Genomic DNA, 25,585 nt, shown 5'->3' on the forward strand with positions numbered 1-25,585 from the left:
AAAGGAATCCCCATGTTCCCTTAGTATCACGTTGCAGTCTCCCTGACAGTCGCTCTTTACTCTGAGCACAGTAGTGAAGACTGGGCTCCATCTTTTTCAGAGAGAGCTTCATAGGTTATTTGTACTTACTGTTTTGCAGTTGTTACCATGGTTTTTGTTAAATTTTACTAATTAACTTCCCACATTTACCTTATTTTATTGTAAATGCCTTTTGAAATTCATGAAGAGATTGAGAGTACAGTGTCTTATGATTGCATTCAATTTGTATATTTAAATGATAAAATAACTTTCAGAGGTCCTTCATTCAAACTGGATAGGTACAAAAGGAAACAGGATTATACTGAGAATAGGTAAGAATTAGAATGAAGACCTGACTCATACCAGGCTGAAGGGCATAGAGCCCCAGCATTACACAGGTTGTTAGAGACCCCTGGTTCATTTCTCACGGCCTATAGTATTCATCTTTTTTCATTAGTATTATTTCAATAAACATGCGAACACACACACACACACACACACATACACACATACACACCAGAGTCGGTATCATGATCCTTTTAATCAGCCAAATCCATAGAACATTAAAAGTCCTTTTCCCAGCATTAAAAATAAATGTATCTATAATTAAAGTAGAATTTGAGCTGAGCCCTTATTTTTCAAAGTATATATTTAATCTGTGACTTTCAGATTTCCCACACGTGTACTATGTTGTTGGTATAAGATTCAGAGAGATTATGAAATAGTGTTTATGCTTTAGCCAAGGAGGGCTAAGTGCTGAGCTGCTGCCCTCTGCAGCTTACACTGGAGTTGGAGTGAATGCTACCGTCCACCATCTCTCTTCAGAGCACTTTGCCAGCAGACCAGTCCCTCACCCAAGGGATTTGTTGAGAGCGAGACATTTGAACCACCTTCCTCCTCTTCTGAGGAGGTCCTGCCGTGTCCCCCAGCAAAGTGAGTCACCCCACTGTTGGCAGCACTTCTCTCGTTCTCTTCCTCTTTCCTCAGTTTAACCCAAAGGAATTATTTTAGTAATCTCACTACAAGCTAGTAGCTTATCTGGTAGAGTTTATTTAGGAAACTGGAAAGTTTTTAGAGGACACTGAGACAGGGTCTTGTATAGCCCAGACTGGCCTTAAAACTCCTGATCCTCCCACCTCTACTTTCAGAATTTATGTATATATATATATATTCTATAAGCTATATTTAATAAGCTATATTCTAGAAGTCTTTATAGCTGCTATTACTCTGAGTTTTAAAATTGTATTAATTCATGATCTGCTTTGTTTAAAAATGAGAAATGTATATTTTACTGTGATTTTGGGGGCAATGGTTCATTTTTGCTTTGATTTTTCTTGTATACTACAACTTTTGGGAAACTAAAGAAAGGACTAAGTGATTCATCTTTAGAAGCCCATTTACAATAGTAACTAGACAACTATAATATAGACTACTTAAAGAATTGTTTGGCTAACTGATATGTAAACTTAATGGAAGGAACATGACTAAATGTCTTTAAACGTGTAACTATAAACAAAATTGGAAAAGTAGATTCCAGTATGATATAGATACTAACTATAATGATGATAATACTTTGCTTGAGTCAGTTGGTAAAGCCTACAGTCTGAGTTCAGTCCTTAGGAACCGCATGGTGGAAGGAGAGAACCCTCTCCTGTAAGTTATTTTCTAACTCTCATTGTGACACATGTACACACACACTTTACAAAATAAAACAGTATAATACACTATTAGTCTTAGGATGCGTGACCCCCAGCTATGTCATAGTAAAACAACACTGGATGTTGCCATGGATTTTTACCTTTACCATGGAGTTAGGGGCTTTTTTTTTTTTTTTAAGATTTATTTATTATACATACAGTGTTTTGCCTGCATATATGCCCACATGCCAGAAGAAGGCACCAGATCTCATTACAGATGGTTGCGATCCACCGTGTGGTTGCTGGGAATTGATCTCAGGACCTCTGAAAGAGCAGCCTTAACCTCTGAGCCATCTCTCCAGCCCAGGCGCTTTTAATTTACTTTTAGGTAGGTCTTCACTTTTGTAGCCCAGGATGGACTTAAACTCACAGTCCTCCTGCCTTAGTCTTTCAAGTAGCTGGGACTATAATGAGGGGTGCTGCTGAATTCAGAGGATTTTGTTAGTTTCTTTCTTGTAAAATGAGAACCAGTGTGTGTCCTGTTTACACCATAGTTTTATTAGGAAAAGAAGATGGCAGGAACGAGTGAGCGTATCAGGGATGGGCAAATTACTCCTCAGAGTGAACTTAGAGATGTTAGGTCTGCTGCCAAAAAAAAAAAAAAAAAAAAAACAGCCCTGGGTAAGAAGGCTTCTGCCCAGGATTTAGGACCTGGATTCCAGCCTTGAACCTGTGGTTTACCTGCTGCAGGATTCTCTTCTCCTGTGTGAGCTGTAGGACAGACAGGGCCATCTGCAGGGCCCTTTCCCGTTTCCGTTCTCAGATCTGTGTGCACCTGCTCCTTTTTACCTGCCCAAGCTTTTACCTGCTGTTAACTGGGGTACTTACTCATCTGCTCAGATAGTTTAAGCCTTGATTTAAGAATCTAGACTGCATCTTATTAAAGATTCTTTGTTTTGTGGGTTCTTTAAAAATGCAGTTCTGGGGCAGGAGAGCTGGCTTGGCGGTTAAGGCACATGCTGCTCTTCTAGAGGACCTGGGTTCGTTTCCCAGCATCCACAGAGGCGGCTCAGAATCCTCCATAATAACTCTTCTGACCTCTGAGGCACGAATGTGGTGTCCCTACATATGAGGTAAAACACTCATTTACAAATTTAAATATGTTTTTTGTTTTTGGTTTTTCGAGACAGGGTTTCTCTGTAGCTTTGGAGCCTGTCCTGGAACTAGCTCTTGTAGACCCAGCTGGCCTTGAACTCACAGAGATCTGCCTGATTCTGCCTCCCGAGTGCTGGGATTAAAGGCGTGCGCTGCCGCCACCACCTGGCTTTAAGTATTTTTTTAAATGTAATTTTATTTCCCCAAATGGGTTGTAACTGTGGTTGTAGTGCTGCTAGTTTTCTGTTGTATTAATAGTATCACAGAGTGTACCTGGGTGTGTGCTAAGGGTAGAGGTGACACACTGTCAGTCCGCTCTGTTCCGTCTTTAAGCTCTATTTATTTATTTAAACCAGAGGAAGTTTGCAAACATGAGGTGGTGGGCAGCTTGGCCAGAAGCTCAAAAGCAACATGCTGCAGCCACATGTGCATGGCCTCTTCACCTTTGGCTTACTCTCTAGCCTATATTATTGCTTGCCTTGGGCAAGGTTTCTAATCTCCTAGTGCTTCTCTTCTTCCCATCTGTAACTTATAGCGCGCAGAGGGTTTGGCCAGATCCACACTCTGAGACATCTCACTCTGGGGGGGGGGGGGGTTGTTGGGAGGAGCTGAGCAGAAAGTAGGATACAGCTCCCTTTCCCCTCTGCTCATTAAATTAACTCTTAGGAAGTGACAGCCATGGAAGCAAAGACTGGATTTGGTGTTACAATTTGAAATATTTCATTGTAAGATGATTTTAGTGAATGAAAGGGAGCTATATTCTTCTGACATTGTCCACCGAGGAGTCCAGACTGGTCTCAGCCTGGCAGCCTGTGTGAAGACAGTTGTGAACCACTATGCCTGACCAAAGATGGTTCTCTGTTGAGGACGTATCTCCAAGAAGATGAGGTCATCTGGATTTTGCTGGTTTCCTGTATGAATGAGGTCCCAGGTTCCTGTCCTCATTTGTGGTAGAGTACGTGGTGCCAGGTCTTGATCCTGGCACCCTCCCCAAGCCATGAGTTGGAAAGTTCCAATTCTCTCTGGTCCACTGCCTCCCTGTAAGAGTTAATGGTGTCTGCAGGTGTGTTGGGATTAGCACTGTAAAGTTGTGGAAGGGCTTTTCTTTCTTTTGATCTTCAGAAACGGATGAAAGATGGCCATTAAATTCAAAGGATTAGGTCCCCTCTCTTTATAGACTTTAGGTACCATAACTATTCACTTCAAATGCAAGGTGAAGAATTGTATACATCTGGGAGAAAATGGGTGTTTTATATTACCAGTCGGAAATTATTCAGTCTCCCCTTACAAATTAAATGGTCTTTGCAGAGGAATTTTCTCCTGAGTGCACTGAGATCAGGAAAAAAAAAAGTGTTTTTGTGTTCATATCTTGGTTGTGATGCTTTGGCTCCTTAACGTCCTAAAGCCTTTTCTTTTACAAGTTAATAACTTACCTGTGGTGGTGAACTTCTTTTCTCTACTGTCCTGTCCTCAAAAATCTGCTTATTCTAACACCTGAGAACAATGCCCCATAAGAATGAAATTGTGCATGTGTGCAGGGTATAATCGAGTAAAATTTATTTGTTTATTTATTTATCCTGTGAGAAGTGTGTAGGGTTTGAATAGACACCAACCCTAAAGTTGTTGGCACATTTTTTTCTTTCAACCGTATTACATAATCATTCATTTTGAACAGACTTAAGACTTCCTGGAATCTACAGGTACATGTTTTCCATTTCGTCCTTGAGTTTGGGGATATGTGGTGAACACCGCTGCTGATTTCTGTTACTAGCAACAACACACTACTTTATCAGCGTTCTCCGCCCCTGGTAATTTTGTTGTTGATGATGTTCTTTTTTTGCAGTTGGATAATAAAGTACCTAATTACAATCACTTATGAGTTTGAATCCCAAAATATGTATGGCAATATGAAGAAAGGGAAGAGTAAAGTTAAATGAGCAGCTGATATTTCAGAGCATGTGATATAAAGTGTAAAGGAGTGACCTGGTTCTAGGCAGTGGCAGGAGTGTGAGACGAAGGCCTCGTGCTTTCACACACACACACACACACACACACACACACACACACACACACACACACTCACACTGGTGCTCTCAGATAAAGCGTCCGCTCATTTATCACCTAAAGCTTCTACTTCCGATGCTTCATGAAATTAAAGGAATGGGTGAGTGTATGGAAAGCCTCCGCTAACTCTAGGCTATAATACAGCTCTGAAAAGATGGGAGCGAGATGAAACTGTGAAGTGTTTGCCCACGGCAAGAGAAGACACTCCCAAATGCTTTGATGGCCAGTTAGCCAGAAAACGCGCTAAAGACGGGGTGCTGTGCTAGATTATGGGCCCAGGGATGACCCCAAGGACACAAAGACTTTAATTAAGGGGCTTATTCACACCCCACTAGGTTTGGGAAATTAAGCTCTTCTTTGTGCCTAACTGGTGTTTCTTTTGTCTGGCCTTCCACGTGTGTTACAAGAGAGAGCAACATTTTCCCAAAATGTGTTCTACCTTAGAAGCCGGTATCTGCGCCAGACTTTATGCAAAGCCTTGAGTTTGTTGTGCCATGGAAGTCATGCAAATGTGGGTGGGAGCTGGTGTGCTGGACCTTTCTTTCCAAGCTCTCTCTCGCACAGTGGAAGAGAGGGAAGGAACTCGAGCCTTGTTCACAAGGCAGTGGGCAGTGTGCTTTCTGCAGACACAGCATGTTGCCTTTTCTCCAGAAATACGTTTTTGATTGTGATTTGATAAAGGCGTCTTTGGCTACAGTCCAGGTCTGACTTTCTGAAAGCCTTTGCTGTGGTCTTCGGATGTGATGTCGTGTGTTTTCAGATAGACTTTATGATGTATTAGTTGTAGCTGGAGCTTTTGGGTCACATCTATCCACCTGGGTACTGAGCTGAACCACCTCCTGTGGCCAGCAGTAGACATTGTGAGCAACAATTCCTGAAAAGAAACTGGCCATAAACAAAAAACTCTCAAGGAGTTTGTGTGTTTGCAGAGACTTACGGACCGATTGGAATTTCAGTAGTGTGAAGAGATTGGGATTTTGTAGGTTCAGAGGTAATTAATTAATTACTTTATATTGGCCTAGCCGTAGCGCTCTGGAGCAGCCAGTCCTCGCCCAGCTCTGTGTCTGAACTAACACCGCTTCCACCAGTCCAAAAGCCAAGAATGTCATCAGATAGTATTTTAGGTCTATTGAAAAGCTCCCCCCATCTCCATGTGTATGCCTCTCTGGCACACCCACCAATGCATTTTACGCTGCCTTGATTTGTGGCTGTCTTAATTCTGTAAAACTAGAAACCCATGAAACTACTTCTATGTTAGAACATGGAATTTGGGGTAACCAAAATCTGTGTTCCCAGACCATAGTCATTCAGAATGCTCCTGAATAAACTATCTCTTTTCCCTTTAAGATGAGAGCCATGGTTTTTTCCATAGCAACATCCTTACATCTAGAAGGCCTTGGACCCTTACTGTGGGCTCTGTGCCCTCTGTGTTGTTAATGAGACAGTTCTGCCCTTGGAGTTCAGTTTGCTCTTCAAGTTTTAAAGTACTAAGAATGCTTCTGTTTTTGTCATTTTACTCCACCACCACCTCCAACATTTCTGGTTCAGCTGTACCACCAGTCAGGTGGAGGGTTTGTTTCTTAAGGCTCTCCCTACCCCTGATGGCAGAAGGCCCTTTTGCATGCTTTTCAGTTTGCGTATTTGGAGAGCAGAACCTCAGCTTGATCTAACTGAACAGGAAACGTGAGACTCGTCACCTGAACCTGTTAGAGTGGGAGAATGAAAAATGGCACTGCGAGACAGAGTTGCCGCAGGCCCAGGTGCGCAGTTTGGAAGAACAGAGCTGAGTGCTCCAGGGACTCCACCCGGCCTGGTGGCCCAGGAGCCTCTGAACAGCACTTGTGACTTTGGGTCCATGTGAAAATCTGAACTTTTGACATTTTAATCACTTTTTGTACTCTTACTTTGGAACATGTTACGTAGCTTTGAATATGAATTTTCCTTGTTTTACTCTGGGAAGAAAAAATGACATTTATACTGGTATAAATATTTTTGTTACTGTACACCTAGCTAACTAATGAGCTAAAGCAAAGTTTGGTCCAAATTTATAGGCGAAGTAAATCTGGCAACTGAAGAAGAATATAACTGAATTTTACTAAAAAAAAAAAAAAAAATGCTGAATCAAAATGTTATATGAGGTAAAAGTTCTGATTTCTTATCTTAGGCTTTATTTTGCCAACATTGTCAGAACTAGCACATCTGGCTTAGATTCTAAAATAGTTTGGTTTTATGCTTCAGTAAAAATGAATCCAATCAAATTGGAATTGAAAATAGATAAAAGGAAATCTCTGCTCCAGCAAGGCTGTCGGGAAGGTCTTGGGCATTTCCTTTCCCGGTGGCCTTTGCAAACAGGCCAGAGTCCTTGTCGGGTAGTACACGTGTGCGCTCACTGCCCTGTCTGCAGGAGGGCGGGGTCTGGTACACCCCAGCTCTGGGGCCGCTGAGTACACTCCACACAAGGTCCTTGACTTGTTATTTGAAAAGTTCTTTACATCTCGCCTTTAAGACAGCAACCCTCCTTTCCCTTCTCCTTATTTTTCCTGTCCTTAGGGTGTAGTTGTCAGTCTCATTTTTTAAAACCTTTTAGTAATGGATAGTATTGTCTTTTAAGTTATATTTTCATTTTGACAGGATGAAAGTGTGTCATCTTTATCAGATTTAACCATAATTACTGTCCCTGCCAGGCTCTCCGTTATCTATCTAGTTTGGTTTCCGAGTTGTTTTATGCCATTATCTTCCTCACCCCTTCCTGGGTGTGGATTCGTGCACAGAGCCAACTGCAGCACTTAAATGGACAACTTGCTTCTATTGTGAAGGAGTCTCTGAGCATGAGGAGATGTGAAGATACTGCTCAGCCATGTTGCCTTGAGCTTAAAAATGACAGAAATGTTTTCCTGTTCTTTGAGAATAGAACCCAGTATCTCTCCACACTGATTGGGCAGTCTGTGTAAGTGTGCCTCTATGATGTCAACTCTGTTCTTGATTATGCTGACCTTGGAGCTAGCAGAGACGCAGCAGTGTGCTCCCCCATAAATAATGCACTTGCTCTGAGTGGCAGGCTACAGGCTTGTGGCCCAGCTCTGCGGGGTATTTATAGTTCATACCAGTAAACATTTTACTTAAATCCTTCAGGAGCCTTGGGCCTGATCCCTTTTCAAGTGGGTGTTGAGAGAAATGAATCAGCATTGTTTTTAAACTCCAGCAGAGTCCAGCCTGTCGATAAGCCTTCTGTGGCTCAGGAGTGGGCCTTGGGCCTGGGTGGTTCCTTTTCAGCTGGTTAAGCCTCAAGAATGGTCACTGGGTGGGAAGCTGAAGCTGAGCTCTGGCAGCAGATGAAGAAAGCTCTCTGACTGCCTTGAAGTGAGACAGGAATCAGCCAGGACTGGTGTGGGGCTGGCATGGGGTGGGGCTTTACAGACGCACTCTCAGAATGCTTGGGGGCTCTTTTCAGGCAGGGACACGGGTCGCGTTCTGGCAACGTTATCTGTAATCACACGTGCAGGTTTGCTGTGAGTTTCCCATGTGATAAGCTGAAGTGTGCCGTGGTAAGGAGTGAATGGAGCTGCAGTAGGTTTCTTATCCAGCAAGTACTGCTGTGGGAAAGCCTGCTTCCAGCATGCTCCATCCTTGCAGGCTCAGTGTTTTCCTTTCTTCTTTGTGTCCTTTTTGGGACTTTGTTCCCTTAAGACTCTGGTGACACTCCTGCAGTCTCCCCCCAGCTCAGCCCCCATGATCAGAAGTATAGGGCTCTCATATTTGTTCCTGATTTTTTTTTTTCTTGCAGGAGTTTCTTGGTGTAACACCGTAAGTGCTTAATACTAGAAAGTGTGAGGATGCACTGCATAGCCAGTGTCTTAAAGAAGAATGGTTATTTTTAAAGGAGGCCCGTAGGCTTTTAGTGTTAAATGGCTATTGACTTTTATCCCCCAGAAGAAACATTGATTTTTCTCTCCCTCTCTGTTTCAGGTTCTGCATTCTTCCCTGGGCGGTGTGCTGAAATCTTTGCCCGGGGTCAAAGCATCGGGAAGCTAGGCGTCCTTCATCCTGATGTTATCACCAAATTTGAGCTGACCATGCCCTGTTCCTCTCTAGAAATCAATATCGAGCCCTTTTTGTGAAGTTGGTCTCTAAGTGTCCCTTTCCCTCCTGTGGTGTCCTTCACCCCCCTCTTATGGGGAATATCCATTTGTGCTTTAATGTTTAATAAAGTGAAGTGTGCTGTCTGGCTTTGGGTAGCTGCATTAGGCCAGCTTGTGGAGCAGCCAGTGTGGATCTGGATGCACTGGTGAGTTCTGGAAGCAGAGCTGTTGCTTAGACACCAGAGTGACACTGTTACTCATGACTCCAGTATAGCAGGATTCCATGTTTTCCTTATTAATGAAATAAGTGATTGATAAGAACACTCATTGTACATGATTAAGCCTTTTCTACTCTTGATGTGTATAAGTTAATAAAATCAGTACTTTAAGAAAATCTTTAAGAATCAGTTTCAGTCACACAGTGGCAGCCTTCCAAGTCATCTTTTTTAAAGTTTACTTATGCTTGTGTGTGGATATATGTGTATATGATTGTAGTGTAGTTTGTGTCTACCCTGGTTAGGGATATTGTTACTGTGTTGAAACATCATGACCAAAAGGAACCTGGGGAGGAAAGAGTTTATTTGGTTTATATTTCCACATCAGAGTTCATTATTGAAGGAAGTCAGGGTAAGAATTCAAACAGGACAGGAACCTGGAGCAGGAGATGATGTAGAGGTCATGGGGGAGGGTGTGCTGCTTGCTTGCCCCCGTGGCTTTCTCAGCCTGCTTTCTTACAGAACTCAGAGCCACCAGCCCACAATGAGCTGAGCCTCCACCCCCATCAGTCACTAACCCAACAGTCTTGCCTACAGCCTGATCTTAGGGAGACTTTTTCTCAGTTGAGGCCTCTTCCTCTCTGATGACTCTAAGCCTATGTCAAGTTGACAGTAAAATCCAGTTGGCACAGTGTGCGTGTGCATGCACCTGCTCATGTGTGTACCTGTGTGTGCAGTTTCTAATAACTTAGTAAGATAGGTTATTAGTGTGTTATGGAATATTCCTTTACACTGTGTGAAAATGTATCACTGTGATTAGCTAGGTAGGAAGAGGTTAGGTAGCTAGGCAGGAATAGGCTAGGTGAGACTTCTGGGGACAGAGGGCCCCAGAAGATGAAAGGCAGAGTTACCAACCTGACACAGATGGGGTAAGACATGCAGGAGGAGAAGTAAAAGCTACGAGCCACGTGGCAGCACATAGATGGATAGAAATGGGTTAATTTAAGTTATAAGAGCTAGTTAGAAACAAGCCTAAGCTATAGGCTGAGCTTTCATAATTAATAGTAAGTCTCTGTGTCTTTTTTGTGAGCTGGCAACCTGAAGAAAATCTGGCTATACTAGTCCTTGTTTTTTGGTTTTTTTTTTTTTTTTTTTTTTTTTGGTTTTTTTGGTTTTTTCGAGACAGGGTTTCTCTGCAGCTTTAGAGCCTGTCCTGGAGCTAGCTCTTGTAGACCAGGCTGGTCCCGAACTCACAGAGATCCGCCTGCCTCTGCCTCCCGAGTGCTGGGATTAAAGGCGTGCGCCACCACCTCCCGGCACTAGTCCTCATTGTAATACAAATAAAGACCACATTTATACTGTTCATACTCAACTCATTAAAATGGCTAATGTTGGAGCTGAAGAGGTCTTAAGAGCCCTGGCTGCTCTTGCAAGTCCTGAATTTATTTCCCATCACCTACATGACAGCTCACAACCATCTGTAATTCCAAATTGATGCTCTCTTCTGGCCTCCAAGGGCACCAGACACAATGGTATGCAGGCATAATGTAGGTAAAACACCAATACATATTTTTTTTTAAAAAAATTAAGGGTTCATGTTTAAATGATGGATCAAATGTTTGTGGTACAGGTGGGACTGTTGGGTGCGGCTGGTGAGAACGTAAAATGATACAGCCAGGAAAGTAGTTGAAACCTGAAACACCATCTAGCTGTTTCATCCATGTGATCATACAGCAGTTTTTATGCAGATATTCAGTATTACTTATAGAAGCCACAGACCACAAAGCCCATTTTATGAAGGGCATGCAGTTCTTAAGAGGAATGAACTGATTGCACAGATGAGCCCAAGCATGCTAAGAAAAAGAAGCCATGCATAAGAGACTGCCCATGGCCCTAGTTAGGTAGAAATCAGACAGGAGTGGGAGGGGTTAACCGGAGATCTCAAGGAGAACTCTGGGTGCTTCGGTCACTAGGAGACACAGAGCTAGGATTTGTATAGGGCATAAATGGATGTCTGTCTTGATCTCACCCTTCAACAGCTTTTTATCAGTGTCGAGTTGAGACCGGTAAGACGGTGTGTGTTTGGGAGGCTCTGCATAATTTGCTCCCCCTCGCCACCCATATGGTTTCCAGGTGACAGCTGCTGCAGATCAGAGGCCCTAGCGGCCCCTCTCCCCTTGGTTCATGGCTTCTCGGGCACATTATAAAGGAAGTCCTTGAGTACAGGTGTTAAGGCCGCATCAGGGTGCCACCCTGCCCTACCCTTGATGAGGAGAGGACCCAGCTGGGCTTGTTAGAAGTGTTGGCTTTCTCTGAATAACTTCACCAAGAAGAATCCTTGGCTCCAACCAAGGGAACCCTGGTGTCACAGCAAGAGAAGAGAAGCAGCAAGGTTGGCAGATGTGTTGAGCATGTAAAAACAGTGTCACAGGCGGAAACTCCTAGCGCCACCGTTGCTTTTGTTGTTTGTTTTTGCATGCCACATAGACAGGCGTGGAGAAGGAAGAGGGATTCTTGGCTTCATGTAGCCCCCTTGTCTCATGTGGCTATGGCTTTTAAGAACTTCACATTCTATTCATGGCCCACATTCAGCTCTCGTTCTTAGTATGCATGGAAGTGTGTGAGTCTGTGCTACAGGTGTGCCCCACTCTGAGAAAACGGATGGATAGTAAGTCCAAACTAATTTATTAAAGTCTTATGTTCGTGAGGAATGAAGACTTGCCATATGACTTTGAAACAGCAAAGTCTTCAGCAGCCCAAGTTTTATAATATGCGCTTGGCGGCAGATGGCTCGCTGGGTTAGTGGTTGCCGTGAAAGCTAAAGGACCTGAATTTGAACCTCCAGAACCCATGTAAAAGTCGGGCATCCTGCCATGGATCTATGACCCCAATAGTGGAGACAGGAAGATCCGAGGGACTTGCTGGCCTAGCTGTCAGGCCAAAATAATGAGCCTCAGGTTCAGTGGGAGACTGTCAAACATACAGCGGGAAGCAATAGCGGAAGGTGTGTCAGACGTCCATGCCAGCATCCACACTAATAAGCAAAACACACACACACAAATGGCCTTGAGCAGAACACTGGCTAAAATGAAATGTGCTTGGCTTGGTCCATGTAACCTGTGCTGGAGAAGTGGACACAATCATCAGAGAGAGAGGACAGTGAGGAGTTCCCGGTAGATCACAGCAACACAGTGTACAGTTTGAGGACCCAAGAAGACTAAGGGGTGTGGCGTGCACGAGGGACACACAGCTGCTTTGTTTTTAACACGAGGGGACCTGGAAACAAGTGGTTCAGAGGTGCAGGGGGAGGTATCCACAGCAGACTGAACTATCTGACCGAGGATGATAGATAGAAGGCCTGTGAAGTCACCACATCCATCACTTGGTTCGCACAGTGACTTGGTCTGTGTTTTTTCTGTAAGAGCAGAGGGGGATGTGCTCAGACACAGCATCTTCTTGTACCTTGTCACCCCACTGCTAAGGCAGCCTGGTCTCTTTAAGCCTGGCTTCTGCAATAGTCTCTAGAAAGCCTTCCTGGACTTGCTCTGGTCTGCATGCCCAAATAATCCTTTTCTTGTCCTGCCCCATCCCCATGACCTGGTCTTTTCCACACAACTTTGACACTTCAGATTGACTCCAAATTCTCTGAGCCCGTGTCTCCTCTGACCTGGGGGAACTTCACAGCACAGATTGGAACTTTAGATCCCTTAGGTGCCCAGCACGGATGAGCAACAAGGATATCCTGGTCACAGCACAAATGCATCCACACATGTGCCCTTCCGTGTACCTTAGTTTAGCGCTTTAAAGAGAAAACTGAGGGGCTTAAAGACACACAAAGCATGGTAGTGATGCAGATTTGATTCAGGGGCAAGCGTTCAGGTGGCTCAGCCGCTAGGGCAGTCGTCTGTGAAGACATTTCAGTTCCCTTCAGTTCATACAGTGAGTGGCATCTGTCTCCACACAGGAAAAGGATTCTCTCATTGTCAAGGAGTTAGAAGCATACCACCGTGACACACTTAGTCCCTGCCAGACAAATCTGTAGCCACTGTGAAGCTGCCCAGTGTTTGCACGGAGATGGATCCTGGCAGCTGAAAGTTCAGCTATTCATTCATTTTCTCCAGTCTTCCTCACTTCGGGGCCAACAAACCCAAGGAAGACACCCAGATTAAGAAAAAGCTACCTGGGTAGAGTGGATCACGCTGTAATTTGCAGCACCTGGGAGACTGAGGCAGGAGGATTAACATGTGTTGTGTTAAAGACCAGCTGGGAGCTGGTCTAACCTGAGCTCTTGGCTATCCTGGGTTATAGAATAAGGCATTGACTCAAACAAGGAAAAAAAAAAACCAACGGGAACACAATATTAGAGTTTAAACCATTTAGCAATCACAGTCAAACAAAAAAAATTTATTTTAAAAATAAATTTACATACAGTGCATAATCGAGACAGCTGAGGGGTTCCAAAATAGAAACCTGCAACATATGGTCTGAAATACCACATGTTGTGAGTGTCCTGCGAAGATGAGTTGTGTATTTGGGCGAGAAAATCCCATTGCCAGGCACAGCGGGGAGTAGTTTTGGTGGCTTCTATCAAAGGGTATTGGTTGAAGGGTCTTGTCTACGTCTTTTTCCAGCATTTTCAACTATGGTACAGGTCTGAGCAAATGCGACATAGAAGTCACAGCTGTTTAGAAAGCAGATTCTAGACGGGTGCTTGGCCTGGAGTAGAAGCAAAATGGGGAAGGGTGTGTTATTCTTCCAAGTTCATGGAGGGGCCAATATTCCTGAAAGCTTTGGCGTCAAGGTTGGCCTGGCCTAGGCACATTCTAGACACACTCTGGTGAGCATGACAAAGGAGCCTTTGGACTAAGGCTGGATCGTAACCAGCAGGGGGCACTCTTTCCCCAAAGAGAAAAATCCAAGTGTTTTGATAGGCTACACAGAGAATTTACTAGGCTGAGGTGCTCTGTGAACTGTGTATTGAGAGGGACCAACAAAGGCAAAAACGTGATCCAGCACTAACTTTTAAAACCGGATACTGTAGGGATCTGAAACTAAACTTGCCATCTCCGATAACTAATTTCTCCCTCCATCTGCAGTTAGCAAGCACATCAAAGAGCGACCTGTCCTGGGAAGTTCTTAGGCCACTGTTTAATGTTGCGTGGCTCATATATTTCTCCTCCATCCGAACTATGTAAACACGACCTTAAATGCATCCGTGCAGTTGCCAGCGTCCCTGTTGTTGGGACCTAAACTTCTCAAACAGCACCCCCACTGCTGTGACAATAGACATAGCTCTTCTTTTGCAAAGATGCACGTGGAGGAAGCTGAGCCCTTTGTCACCAGACTCCAGACGAACTAACTAAAATCATCCTGTGTAAATATTAGCCAGCATTACAAGCTCTACTTTGGTAGCTGGGGTGGGGAGGGGGAGGAAAGTGCCTGTTAACAGCTGTGTCCTGGAGAGGCCGAGGACCTGTAAGCCAGGGGTTGCAGCACCCCAGCCACAGAGCTGACATTCTGTCAGAGCAAAACCAGGCAAGGGATGCGTCATTTTGATCCCTGTTCTTACCTATGATAAGCGAGAGAAGAATTAAGTTTAAAAAATGGGCATTTTGTTAAGAATTATTCTTTTCATTTGTGTGTTTGTGTTTTCAAGACAGGGTCTCACTGTGTAGCCCAGGCTGTCCTGGAACTCCATCTGTGTACCGGGCTGGCCTCAAGCTCAGAGATCTGCCTGCCTCTTCCTCCTGAGTGCTGGAATTAAAGGCATGTGCCACCACACCCATCCCAAGAATTAATTTCCTAAGAAATCAAAACACTGTGTTCACTACCAAAGAACATCATTCCAACATAGGCCTTGGGGCATACTTAACATCCGAGAAAATGTTGGTCACGGTTTTCACACCGAATGCAGAAGTCTGAGCCTCGGTAATTTCTTAAAGGGGGTTAATTTTGTCCAATATGTGTGGCTGGTGATGAGGTGTGAGGATCACGGAACTCTGGCTTCAGTGATACCATTCCAACAAAAGACCCATAACTATGCATTTCCACCAACTTCTCAGGATGGGTTGATGCCTGATCTTTATTCTGAACAGGAGTTCGGGGAAGGAGCCCTTTGCTGTTATCATCATAAATTAAGCCACCCTAGGTCTAAGGAGGACCACTCGAGGTTTAATGGGTGATATAGTTAATTGGCTTATTTCCCCCAAATAGGCTAAAGTTGTTCTTGCATCAATGGCCCTCAGAATGGCCAAGAAATAAGAGATGGGAAGGTTGAGAGGGGGGTCCCTGATTCTGCCAAACAGATGAACAATTTAAAAAAAAAAAAAAAAAAACTACAGAAGTAGCTAAGTAATGATGAGGTGACATCAGGAGGACGAGGCAATGTCGGGACTGCCTCGCTTCCCTGGGTCAGGCTTCCAGAGGACGAAGCTCATCCATTCCTGTCAGTGCATTCTCAGTTCATCTGGAAGCTTAAACAACCGAAGATGCCGAAAACCAAGCGAGAAAGAGCAGGGGTCTCAGCGTGTCCTTGTTCCCCGCTCCCCCCCCCCCCCCCAGGAGGTAGCAGCCTGTCACGTGTGGCTTAGACTAGCGTAGACACGGAAACCTGGGATGCTGCAATCTCTGTGCGAGGAAGCTTGGCTTCTTGCTTCACTGACAGTGCCTGGAGGAGATGGACTGGTTGAGAAGGCAAGCTCTTCCCGGTGGCCTCTCAGCTCTGCTGCCGACTGAGCCCCCTCACAGGAGGCTTTAGTCCAGAACGGTCTCGCCGCCCACTCAGGCACAGTCTAGTCCAATCACAGCACAAGACGTCACTCTGTCCAAGGGGTGTGGTTTTCCACGGTGCCACCCTTTCTCCCAGCCCTAATTCCGGTTTGGCAAGGCTCTGACTGAGAAGTGTTCCTGCCCCTATACTACCTCAAGTCTGTTGGCTCTCTAGAGCCCAGCAGGGCTTATAGCCATTTCAAGCCAGGCCACCATTCCTGTCCACCCCAGACCCTGTCCTAAGTCCATGTAACAGAAAGGGGATGGGTGGTCTGACTGACTTCAGGGGTGGTTTCAGGCTGGAGTCAACAAAACACAGTCCTTATGGACCAGTCTCACTGCTGGTGCCACGGCAGGAGGATCTATGTTACATCAGCAAAACAAAAATATGATTTAAGGTTTCCTTAAACAGGAAGGGTGGAGATTGCCCCAACCGACGCTTTCTCATATCTCACATTAGTGGACTCGTTCCCGTCTGTTTGGGGCTCAGAGCAATCCCAAGAACCTATGCAACATGGGCACAAAAGTCGTGGCACAGATGCCAACCGACGTGTAGGTGACGAACTTGTAAGGGACCTCGATCTCCAGCCTTCGCCTGGCCTCCTTGTTCCTCGTCACCACCTTGAACCACGAGAACAACACCTGCAGCGAGAGGTTCTGCACCAGCTGACGAACCAAGACGATCAACACAATTCCCACCGTAAATTTCGTCAGCCCTAAAACCAGCATGTCGGTGGTCAGGGGCGGGATGTTCCGGATCACAGGAAGGGACGGGCTGGGCTGGGACACCAGCTGGAAGAAGTGGTTGATCCAGAACCCTAGGGTGACTCCAGCCCCGGCAGCCACGATGGTGGTCGTGTCTGCCCTGGTTGGGCTGTAGAAGTCTGACACCGGGTAGTTGTAGCACAAGAAGAATGGCACGACTATGACACACACAGGGAAGAGGGGGCTGGCTGAGTCCAGGGAGTCGATGAGGGTCCAGGCCGGGTAGGTGAGGGCAATGAGGAAGGCAGTAATCAGCACGCCGCCCAGCACGTCCTGCAGGGAGAGAAAAGAACGGGGGTTGATTGACACTTGAGAGACAGGCTGTGCACTGTTTTATTTTATCGCAGCTATTCAAAGAAAATATGAACCAAAGGTTTTGAAGTGAAAATAGAAGATAATATGCAGTCACCATGTTCCACATGGTACATGTTTTCTTACAGGAGTGTTTCTGTATTTTAGAATAAATTCTGATTATTTTTTTTCTCAGTGGTGACAGTCTTGTGGTCATTTACTCTTACTCTGTTATATGCACCTCTGGTCACAAGAATTGACCTAGTCCTCACAGATGTGGCACCGTCCTTTCTCGGCACAGTATCAGGGTGCTAAACTCTAGTAGTGCATTTTTAAAAACTGAATATTAAACATTACCAACTGGATGACCCTTCAGCTCCTTAAACCCTTGTCTAGAAGAAAAACCACAGGAGAAATGCATGCCCCAATAAGTACTGGGCAGTTATAGCAAAGGAAATATACTATTAAATATTTCTAATATTTAAAATACTCTAACATTAACTCATAAGATAGATGAATCACCCATACAGGGGAGAAATGAAGCCTGTGTTTCTGTAACAGCTGGTATGTGAACGTTTATAGGGATTGTATTAATCCCCAGATTCTTGACTGGATGAGTGGGTAAATAACCTGGGGTGTATTTATGTCTCAGAATACTTTTCAGCGATCCAAAAGCAATGAACTGCTGGTGCATGGTAGAGTGTGGGTAAAGCCTCCAGGAAGCGCTGCTGAATGGAGCAAGCCACCACGCTCCAAGGGTCACACACAACATGGTTCTATTTATATGACACTTTCCAAAAGACAAAACCACAGTGACAGAGATTGCCTCGGGGACTTGGGTTATCTTGTGTGACCATAAAAGATGTCAAAAGGCCGTCTGGGGATAATGAAACTATCCCATACTGATTGTAATTATAAATGGCGATTATAAAAATGTATGTGTGCCAAAATTCATAAAACTTCAAAGAGTTATTACATTATTATTTCATAAGTGTACGTGCCCATGTGTGCGTGCTACAACAGGCCTGTGGAAGTTAAAGGGAGCTGGGGTCCTTCTTCCCTTCCACCATGTGGGTCCCAAGGATTTCTCAGGTCCTACAGGTGGCGATGATTGCCCTCCTCCCTAAACTGAAAGCAAGGAGCCATACTTCATATACTTTCCTTATGTTGTCTTTGCTGCGATTTGATGTTTTCCTCTGGGCTCGTTAAAAATGTCTGGCCAGAAAGTCGAAGCTGAGCCAAGGTAGCTTATGTATTTGGATTCTTCCTCGAAGCTCTTGGACTAGTAGCACAGACAGTCACTTACAAACTCAGAAGGCAGTAGCTTTCTCAGACCAGCATGTCTGGGATACTGGCTACCCGAAATAGAATTTACCCTACTTCTTTCTGTCTTCTTTTGCAATGACAGTCACCAAAGTTCCTGACATCTGGTTGGAATAGTCTTTATAAACTAATTGTGTTCATTTTCAGCCCAAACTAAATTATTTTGGTCCATATCCCCAGCATTTGAGGCAAAAACAATTTTAGCCAACATGATTGAAGATGAAGTTTTTTTTTTTTCCTCCCTTCTAGGCACACATTTGGATTTCCAACAATGAAAGGGGATACTATAATATATTTACGTATTTGTAAGAAAAATACTTGAGCCATACTAGTGAGATTTCCAAGTTGGGGGCTGTAAATTTTTATAACAAAACTATTTTTTAAATATTTCTAAATAGAAGGACTGCTAATGTGCTAAATTTTATTTTATGGTTTACTTTTATCTTATGTGCATTGGTGTTTTGACTTCGCGTATGTCTGTGTGAGGGTGTCAGATCCCCTGCAACTAGAGTTACAGACAGGTTTGAGCTGCCATCTGGGCGCTAAGAATTGAACCCAGGTCCTCTAGAAGAACTGGCACTGAGCCATTTCTACAGCCCCTAAATTTTATTTTTAAATAATCTCTTTTCTTTTTCCTTCCTTCTTTCCTTCCTTCCTTCCTTCCTTCCTTCCTTCCTTCCTTCCTTCCTTCCTTCCTTCCTTCCTTCCTTCCGCAGGATCTTCTCATTCTGTAGCTTAGGCTGGCCCTAGCACTGGTTTAAAAACAAAAAACCAAATCAACAACAAAAACCAAACCCAAGCAAAAAAATTTTAAAAATGTTTCCAGAGCTGAAGATAATTAAACTACAAGGCATCCTACATAATATGACACGTAAACCTATGATTCTACTCAAGGAATTTGAAGAAAATGAAGAGAGTAAACTTGTTCACGAAGTTTACATCACAGAGGGCGCTGTGGAGACAGCCAAGTTGGAAGAATGCTTTCCTAACACACAGAAAGCCCCAGCATCAGCGCAGAACCACCCTAGGACATAGTGACATACATTTGTCATCCCAGAAAACGGCAATTAAGACAGGAGGACCAAAAGTTCAAGGTCATTATCAGACCAATGACAGCTTAGACTATATGAAACTAGGTCTCAGGAAGGAATGAAGGAGGGAAGGATTAGCTTACTCTTAAAGATGGATCTTGTTGGGGTATTTTAGTTCATACAACTAAGACCAAAGGTAACATGATCCATTGGGGAAAAAAATCAGAAAACACAAGCAAGCAAAATTCGCATAAAGAAAGGGGGCAAACATCACAGACTCTGAAAAGGCACGGATTGAGCATGATCTGCGGCTCACACAAAGATGAGCAAATGCACTGCTTCCTTATTTAATAATAGAGGGAGAACATTTTCCATTTGAAAAGACACATTTCTGAAAAATTTCATTTCCCTCCCCATGGCTTCAACTTTAACAGTTAGTGAGATGCACTGAAGAGAATACAGTCTAAGCTTAAGTATATGTATGTATACATATATACACACACATATATGTATGTATACACACGCATGCATACATACAAACACTTGTAGCCATGGATGAAATATCAGAAGGAAATAAAACAACGACGGGTGGGTTTCCTGTGTGGGAATACTATAGATGACTTCTCTGATGTGGGATTCCTCTCTATATGCTGTGAATACCATTGGTTAATAAAGAAACTGTCTTGGACCTGTGCAGGGAGTTGATGTAGGTGGGGAAAACTAAACTGAATGCTGGGAGAAAGGAGGAGGAGTTAGAGAGAAGCCATGTAGCCCTACTGGAGACAGGTGCCAGAACTTTAGCTGGTAAACCACTACCATGTGGCGATACACAGATTAATAGAAATAGGTTAAATTCAGATGTAAGAGTTAGCCAATAAGAAGCTAGAGCTAATGGGCCAAGCAGTGATTTAATAATATGGTTTCTGTATGACTATTTCGCTACTGGGCAGCCAGGAGACAAACTAACGGCCTCTTTTCAACACTTCTCTCTTCCCTTTACTGGCCCACTGTCATATTTTCCTGAATTTTCTGCCATTAACGCCTTTTTCTTTTTTTCTATCACAATAGTATTTGTTTGTTTAGAGAAAATGTTTCCTGAGCTTGGCTATGTAGTCAAAGGTGACTTTGAACTCTCAATCCTCCTGCCTCCACCTCCAGAGTGCTGACTTGACAGAATGCATCACTATGCCCAGCTCAGTATTTTTATATTAATAAAGACACCCTCAGATTCGTCACAATAGCCAAGTTATGGAATCAGCCTAGGCATCTGCCAACAGATGAATGGATAAAGAAAATGCATGTTATATATCTATATCTTTCTCTCTCTCTCTATCATCTATCTATCTATCTATCTATCATCTATCATCTATCTATCTATTATCTATCTATCTATCTATCTATCTATCTATCTATCTATCTATCTATCTATATCTAGATACACACAGTGGAGTTTCATCCAGCCAAAAAAGCAGAATGAAACCATGTCATTTCAGGATAGTAAATGGTGGTCCATGTCACTGCCGATGCAACAGATGCAGAAAGACAAGTATCATAAACTTACTGCCATGTGCAGAAGTGAGAATAAAATAAAATAGATAACCTGACAGTGACAGAGGACTCTGATGAGGTGAGCAACATCAGGACAAAGTCTGACAAAGAAGGCTAGTAACATGTCCATTGTGCCTTCTTATCCTTGGCCAAACAGCAAGGACTCACTCACGTTTTGGTGAATTTCTCTGGAAATTCCCACAGTGTGCCTTTGCCCCTCAAGAACTGTCTACATGTTTTAATTCTGACCCTCCATCCTCTTCTCGTGTGTCGTTTACTGGGAAAGTTTTTCATCCTATCTCCCAGCATCTCCCCTGAAGAACACTATAGAGGGCTAGACTGCTCAAAATGATCTGCCTAGAAAGAGGGGCAGAGGCAACCATTGGCACAATTGTTTGCCAAGAATGCTTTCAGGTCCCTGGACTATTGAGGCATTTAGGCCAGGAACTCTGACTCTAGCATCTTCCCCTCGGCCAGATCCCCTGCTGAGAATGTCAAGCAAGGGCCTGCTCTGCCCCTGATGGCCTCACAGAGCGTGCTGAAGCCAGGCACCCAGACAAAGCCAAGATATGATGAATGCTTTGAAAGCTGCTATCCTGACAATGAACAAGCCAGACCTGGCCTTTGTCTCGATTACAACTGCTACAAATCTGTCAGTGTTTCCTCTTGAACATCTCGGAATATGCTTTCCTGTGCTAGCAAAGGTTTAATTTGATTTCTCAGAATCATGAAGACAGGCTTCAAGAGCTGCCTCAGCAACAGGAGGGCACAGGGCTCATGAATATGCATATCAGTGATTTCAGAAACCTGAGTGTTATGTAATTAGCATTTGTATGGGTGGGGGGGGGAGAGAAAAGGGAATGTCTAAGTTCAAAAGTATTTATTTCCAGTTGTCACACAGGAGAGTCCCCAGACCAGCCACGTGTGGTGGCCTATCACTCCCAGTACGCAGGAGACTGAGACAGGAGGATTGCAAGTTCCAGGCCCATGTGAACAATAGAGTGAGACTCTGCCTTGGATAAACAAGGGCACGGAGAGATGGTCAATGGGGCATAAGCACTGGAGTTCAAATGCCCAGCACCTAGGTGTGGCGACCCACCTGTAATCCCAAACTGGGAGTCTCCAGACAAAGTGGCTAGATTAGCTGATCTCGGAAGCTCTGCATTCAGCAGGAGACCCTGCCTCTGTATATAAAGCCAAAAGCAATCAAGGAAAACACCCCGTGTCAACTTTTGACCTCACTCCGTGTGCACAACAAGCACATGAGCACACTACACGCATGCGTGCCCACACTCAGGCCAACAGCACCCTCAAAAAAAATAATAAACTGAGATCAGTCAGGAGCAGGAAGGCAAGTATATTTTATAATCCAAACATGTTATCTCAACAGATAATCAACAAAATTGCCAATCGCATTAAATTTGCTCATGCTAATATCCTCAGAATCTCTCCTGAAAGATGGGTTACCTGGCTGGGTTTTGTTCTATTACAAGACAAATGATTTCTGTTCCCTGAAAATGATTCTGCCTAGATAAAGAAAATGTGGTACATTTAACTGATGGAATATTATCTGGCTATTAAAATAATGAAATCATGAAATTCACAAGTAACGTATAGGACTAGAAAGGTCATCCCCAGTGAGGTAACCTGGACCCAGAAAGACAGATATGGTATGTATTTGCTGTAGATATTAGCTGTTAATGATAACTAAGTTACAATTCGTAGAACCATCCAGGTTAGGTATAGAGCAAAGGACTAGGAGGGGCATAGAGATCTCCCTGGGAAAGGGAAATAGAACAGATAGCTATGGATGAATGAAGAGGGACTGAAATGGGCGCATCAAGTGGGGAGGGGAAGGGAAGAGCAAGGGCAAGGGAGGGGACACAGGGAGAGACATCTAAAATTGAGGGCCATTGGAAGAGGAATATGGAAACCTAACGGCAGAAGCTTACTAAGATATATACGTATATGAAAGCAATGTAAATGAAGTTGCCAACTAATGGGTGAGACAGAGTCCCAGGTGGATGGCTCTTGTAACCAAATAAAGTATCCAGTCCCGTGATTGGTTACATCTGAGTTGTTGAACCCATGGGAACCCCCAGGCAACTCAAGCTCTTGCCAAGACTGTAGGTTGCTCTCCCCAACCTGAGGGCAAGACCCCATGGCTGAAGACAGAACCTACGCAACTCACTGAACACGGAAGAGTCAAGCTGGTGCCTACATAGAGCCTTCATCCTTACATGCTAGCGTCTTTGGAACAGAAAGCACTCTGCATGCTACCAAAGGAGAAACGTCAACCAACCCAGTCACAAACCCGTTGATCTACAGTGGTGTCCCCCTGTAAGATAAGCTTGTGGGAGTAACCAACCAATATCTGATTTGACCTGAGGCCCATTCCACAAGATGGAACACTGCTTGAGTGACCAGAGGTGGACAACCTAGGGTAAAACCAAATGCTACTGTTAATAATAATAATAATAATAATATAATAATAATAATAATAATGAAGGTAGCAATAAAATGACCCCTAATAACATGCTTCAATGCTTAGATCAGTGCCCTTCTCAGCCACCATCAGAGAAATTTCCTCTGCAGCTGATGGGAAAAAATACACAGACGCACAGTCAGATATGATGCAGAGAGACCTTGGAACACTCAGCCCTAAACCAGATATCTTCGTCAAATCCCTCCCCTCAGGGCCCAGGGGACCCTGCAGAAGAAGAGGCAGAAAGAGCACGAGAGCCAGAGTGATGGATGACACCAATGGAACAACGGCCTCTAAATCAACGGGATCAGTGCACATAAGAACTCACAGAGATTGAGGCAGCGTGCACAGGGCTTGCACGGGACGCACTACATGCGATCCTAGAGCTGAAAGGAGAAGGGAACACACGCCCCCATCTCTACCCCAGAAACAGCCCGCAATTAATAACCACTTGCAAATGAAAATTTAGTCTTCTCCAAGGGAGTCTTACTGGGGAAACAAACTGTTCTTAAGGGTAGGCTGCTTGCCCAGCAGTTGATGCCCAGCAGAAAAAGAACCAAGCAGCATCTTTGGAGGTTACTTGCCCATAACGTTGTATCAAAGGTCTCCCCTTTTTAAATTTTGTCTGATTTTTTATTTATATGTATATTCTCTCTTTTTTACCCTCTCTTCCTTTGCGTATATACTATGGTTTCCAGTTTAGTGTTTTTACAGGATTCCTGAGTATGTAAACGAGTGGTTCTCTGTGTCTATATCTGTTTCTTGTGCCTTTTCTTGGCTCTTTTCCTTCTGTTTGTTTTGTCCTATCCAGATGTGTTAGTTTTTATGTTATTATATTTTATTATTATTCCTTAGAAGCCTGTCTATTTTCTAATGAGAGACAGAAAGGGGGTGGATCTAGATGGGAGGGAAGTGGAGGTGAACTGGGAGTAGAGGATATATTATGTGAGAAAGAAACATATTTTCAATAAAAGACAAAAAAACAATTTAAAAAAATGATTCTGCCAAAGAGTAGACTTGCTGCTTTTATGCCCCTATAGGATGTAGATCCCATTTCATATATAGCCCAGCAGCCTTAATGTACTTCCTTATCACACTTCCGAGGTCTAGTGATTTCTTCATTAAAACTTACTGGCATACTCATTATTCAATGAATTCAATAAAATCTTTGGCCCAGGGCTGGTAAGATGGCTCAGCCATTAAGAGCACTGGCTGTTCTTGCAGAGGACCCAGGTTCAGTTCCCAGCATCCACATGGTGGCTCACAACCATCTGCAACTCCTGTCTCAGGAGGCTGATGCCCTCTCTTCTAACCTCTGCACCATGATGCATGTGCATACATGCAAACCAGAGTCTACACATAAAAATAAATAAATGTGAGAACAAACTTCAGCCCATGTTAACTTTGTATTTGGAAAATATATAACTTGAAAAGGCTTTTAAAAAATGTTCTGTTAAGCAGCTAAATATTTGATGCTCTTCAGATGACTGAAATACTTGTAAGTAAAACTATCTCTGATGATTATGTGTCTCATATTAAAGAATTAATTTGAATTTATTTTCTTGATATATTATCTGTTTTTATTATTTGTGTGTGTGTGTGAGAGAGAGAGAGAGAGAAAGAGAGAGAGAGAGAGAGAGAGAGAGAGAGAGAGAGAGAGAGAGAGAGAGAGAGAGAGAGAGAGAACATGTGGGTGCTCACAGAAACCAGAAGAGGCTGTTGGGTCCCTGAAGCTGGGATTACAGGTGGCTGTGGACCAATGAACATGGATGCTGGGAACTCAGCCTGGGTTCTCTGCAAGGGCAGTGCTCACTCTTGATGGCTGTGCCATGCCTCCAGGCCTCTCGCTTTAATTTTAAAGCCAAGGAGTCTTACTGACCCCAGTCTTGCTGCTTTAGCTAGATTAGCTGGCCACTCAACCTTTGGGATCCTGCTCTCTCTGCCTCATCAGCACTGGGGTCACGGGTGTGTGCTTCTGCTTCTGAAATGTACGCACCAGGGATGCAAATTCAGGACCCCATGCTTGCACAGTAGGCAATTTCCCCTCTGGGTCATCTCTCCAGCCCCTGCATATGGTCTTTAAGTGGTTTGGGGACACTAAAAAGTAAGGTGGGCATTATATTTCTTACGGTAATTAATATAATCAGGTATTTTTATAGATTTGTATGAAATCATTATTAACTAGGAAGATACTGGGGGTACAGTG

General features: G+C 43.9%; 2 protein-coding genes across 2 annotated transcripts in view; one reads left to right on the forward strand and one right to left on the reverse strand.

Annotated features, from left to right (window-relative positions):
• Farsb (phenylalanyl-tRNA synthetase subunit beta) overlaps positions 1-9,347 on the forward strand; it is a 67,567-nt gene extending 58,220 nt beyond the window's left edge. The window contains exon 17 of the mRNA XM_038339321.1: positions 8,841-9,347. Within this exon, the coding sequence (XP_038195249.1) occupies positions 8,841-8,992 (152 nt within the window). The 3' untranslated portion in view covers positions 8,993-9,347. The remainder of the gene's footprint in view (positions 1-8,840) is intronic.
• A 7,075-nt stretch (positions 9,348-16,422) lies between these two features.
• The window catches only part of Sgpp2 (sphingosine-1-phosphate phosphatase 2), a 107,555-nt gene continuing 98,392 nt past the window's right edge, over positions 16,423-25,585 (reverse strand). The window contains exon 5 of the mRNA XM_038340775.1: positions 16,423-16,974. Within this exon, the coding sequence (XP_038196703.1) occupies positions 16,423-16,974 (552 nt within the window). The remainder of the gene's footprint in view (positions 16,975-25,585) is intronic.

This window comes from Arvicola amphibius, chromosome 8 (assembly GCF_903992535.2).
Source record: "Arvicola amphibius chromosome 8, mArvAmp1.2, whole genome shotgun sequence".
Taxonomy (NCBI): domain Eukaryota; kingdom Metazoa; phylum Chordata; class Mammalia; order Rodentia; family Cricetidae; genus Arvicola; species Arvicola amphibius.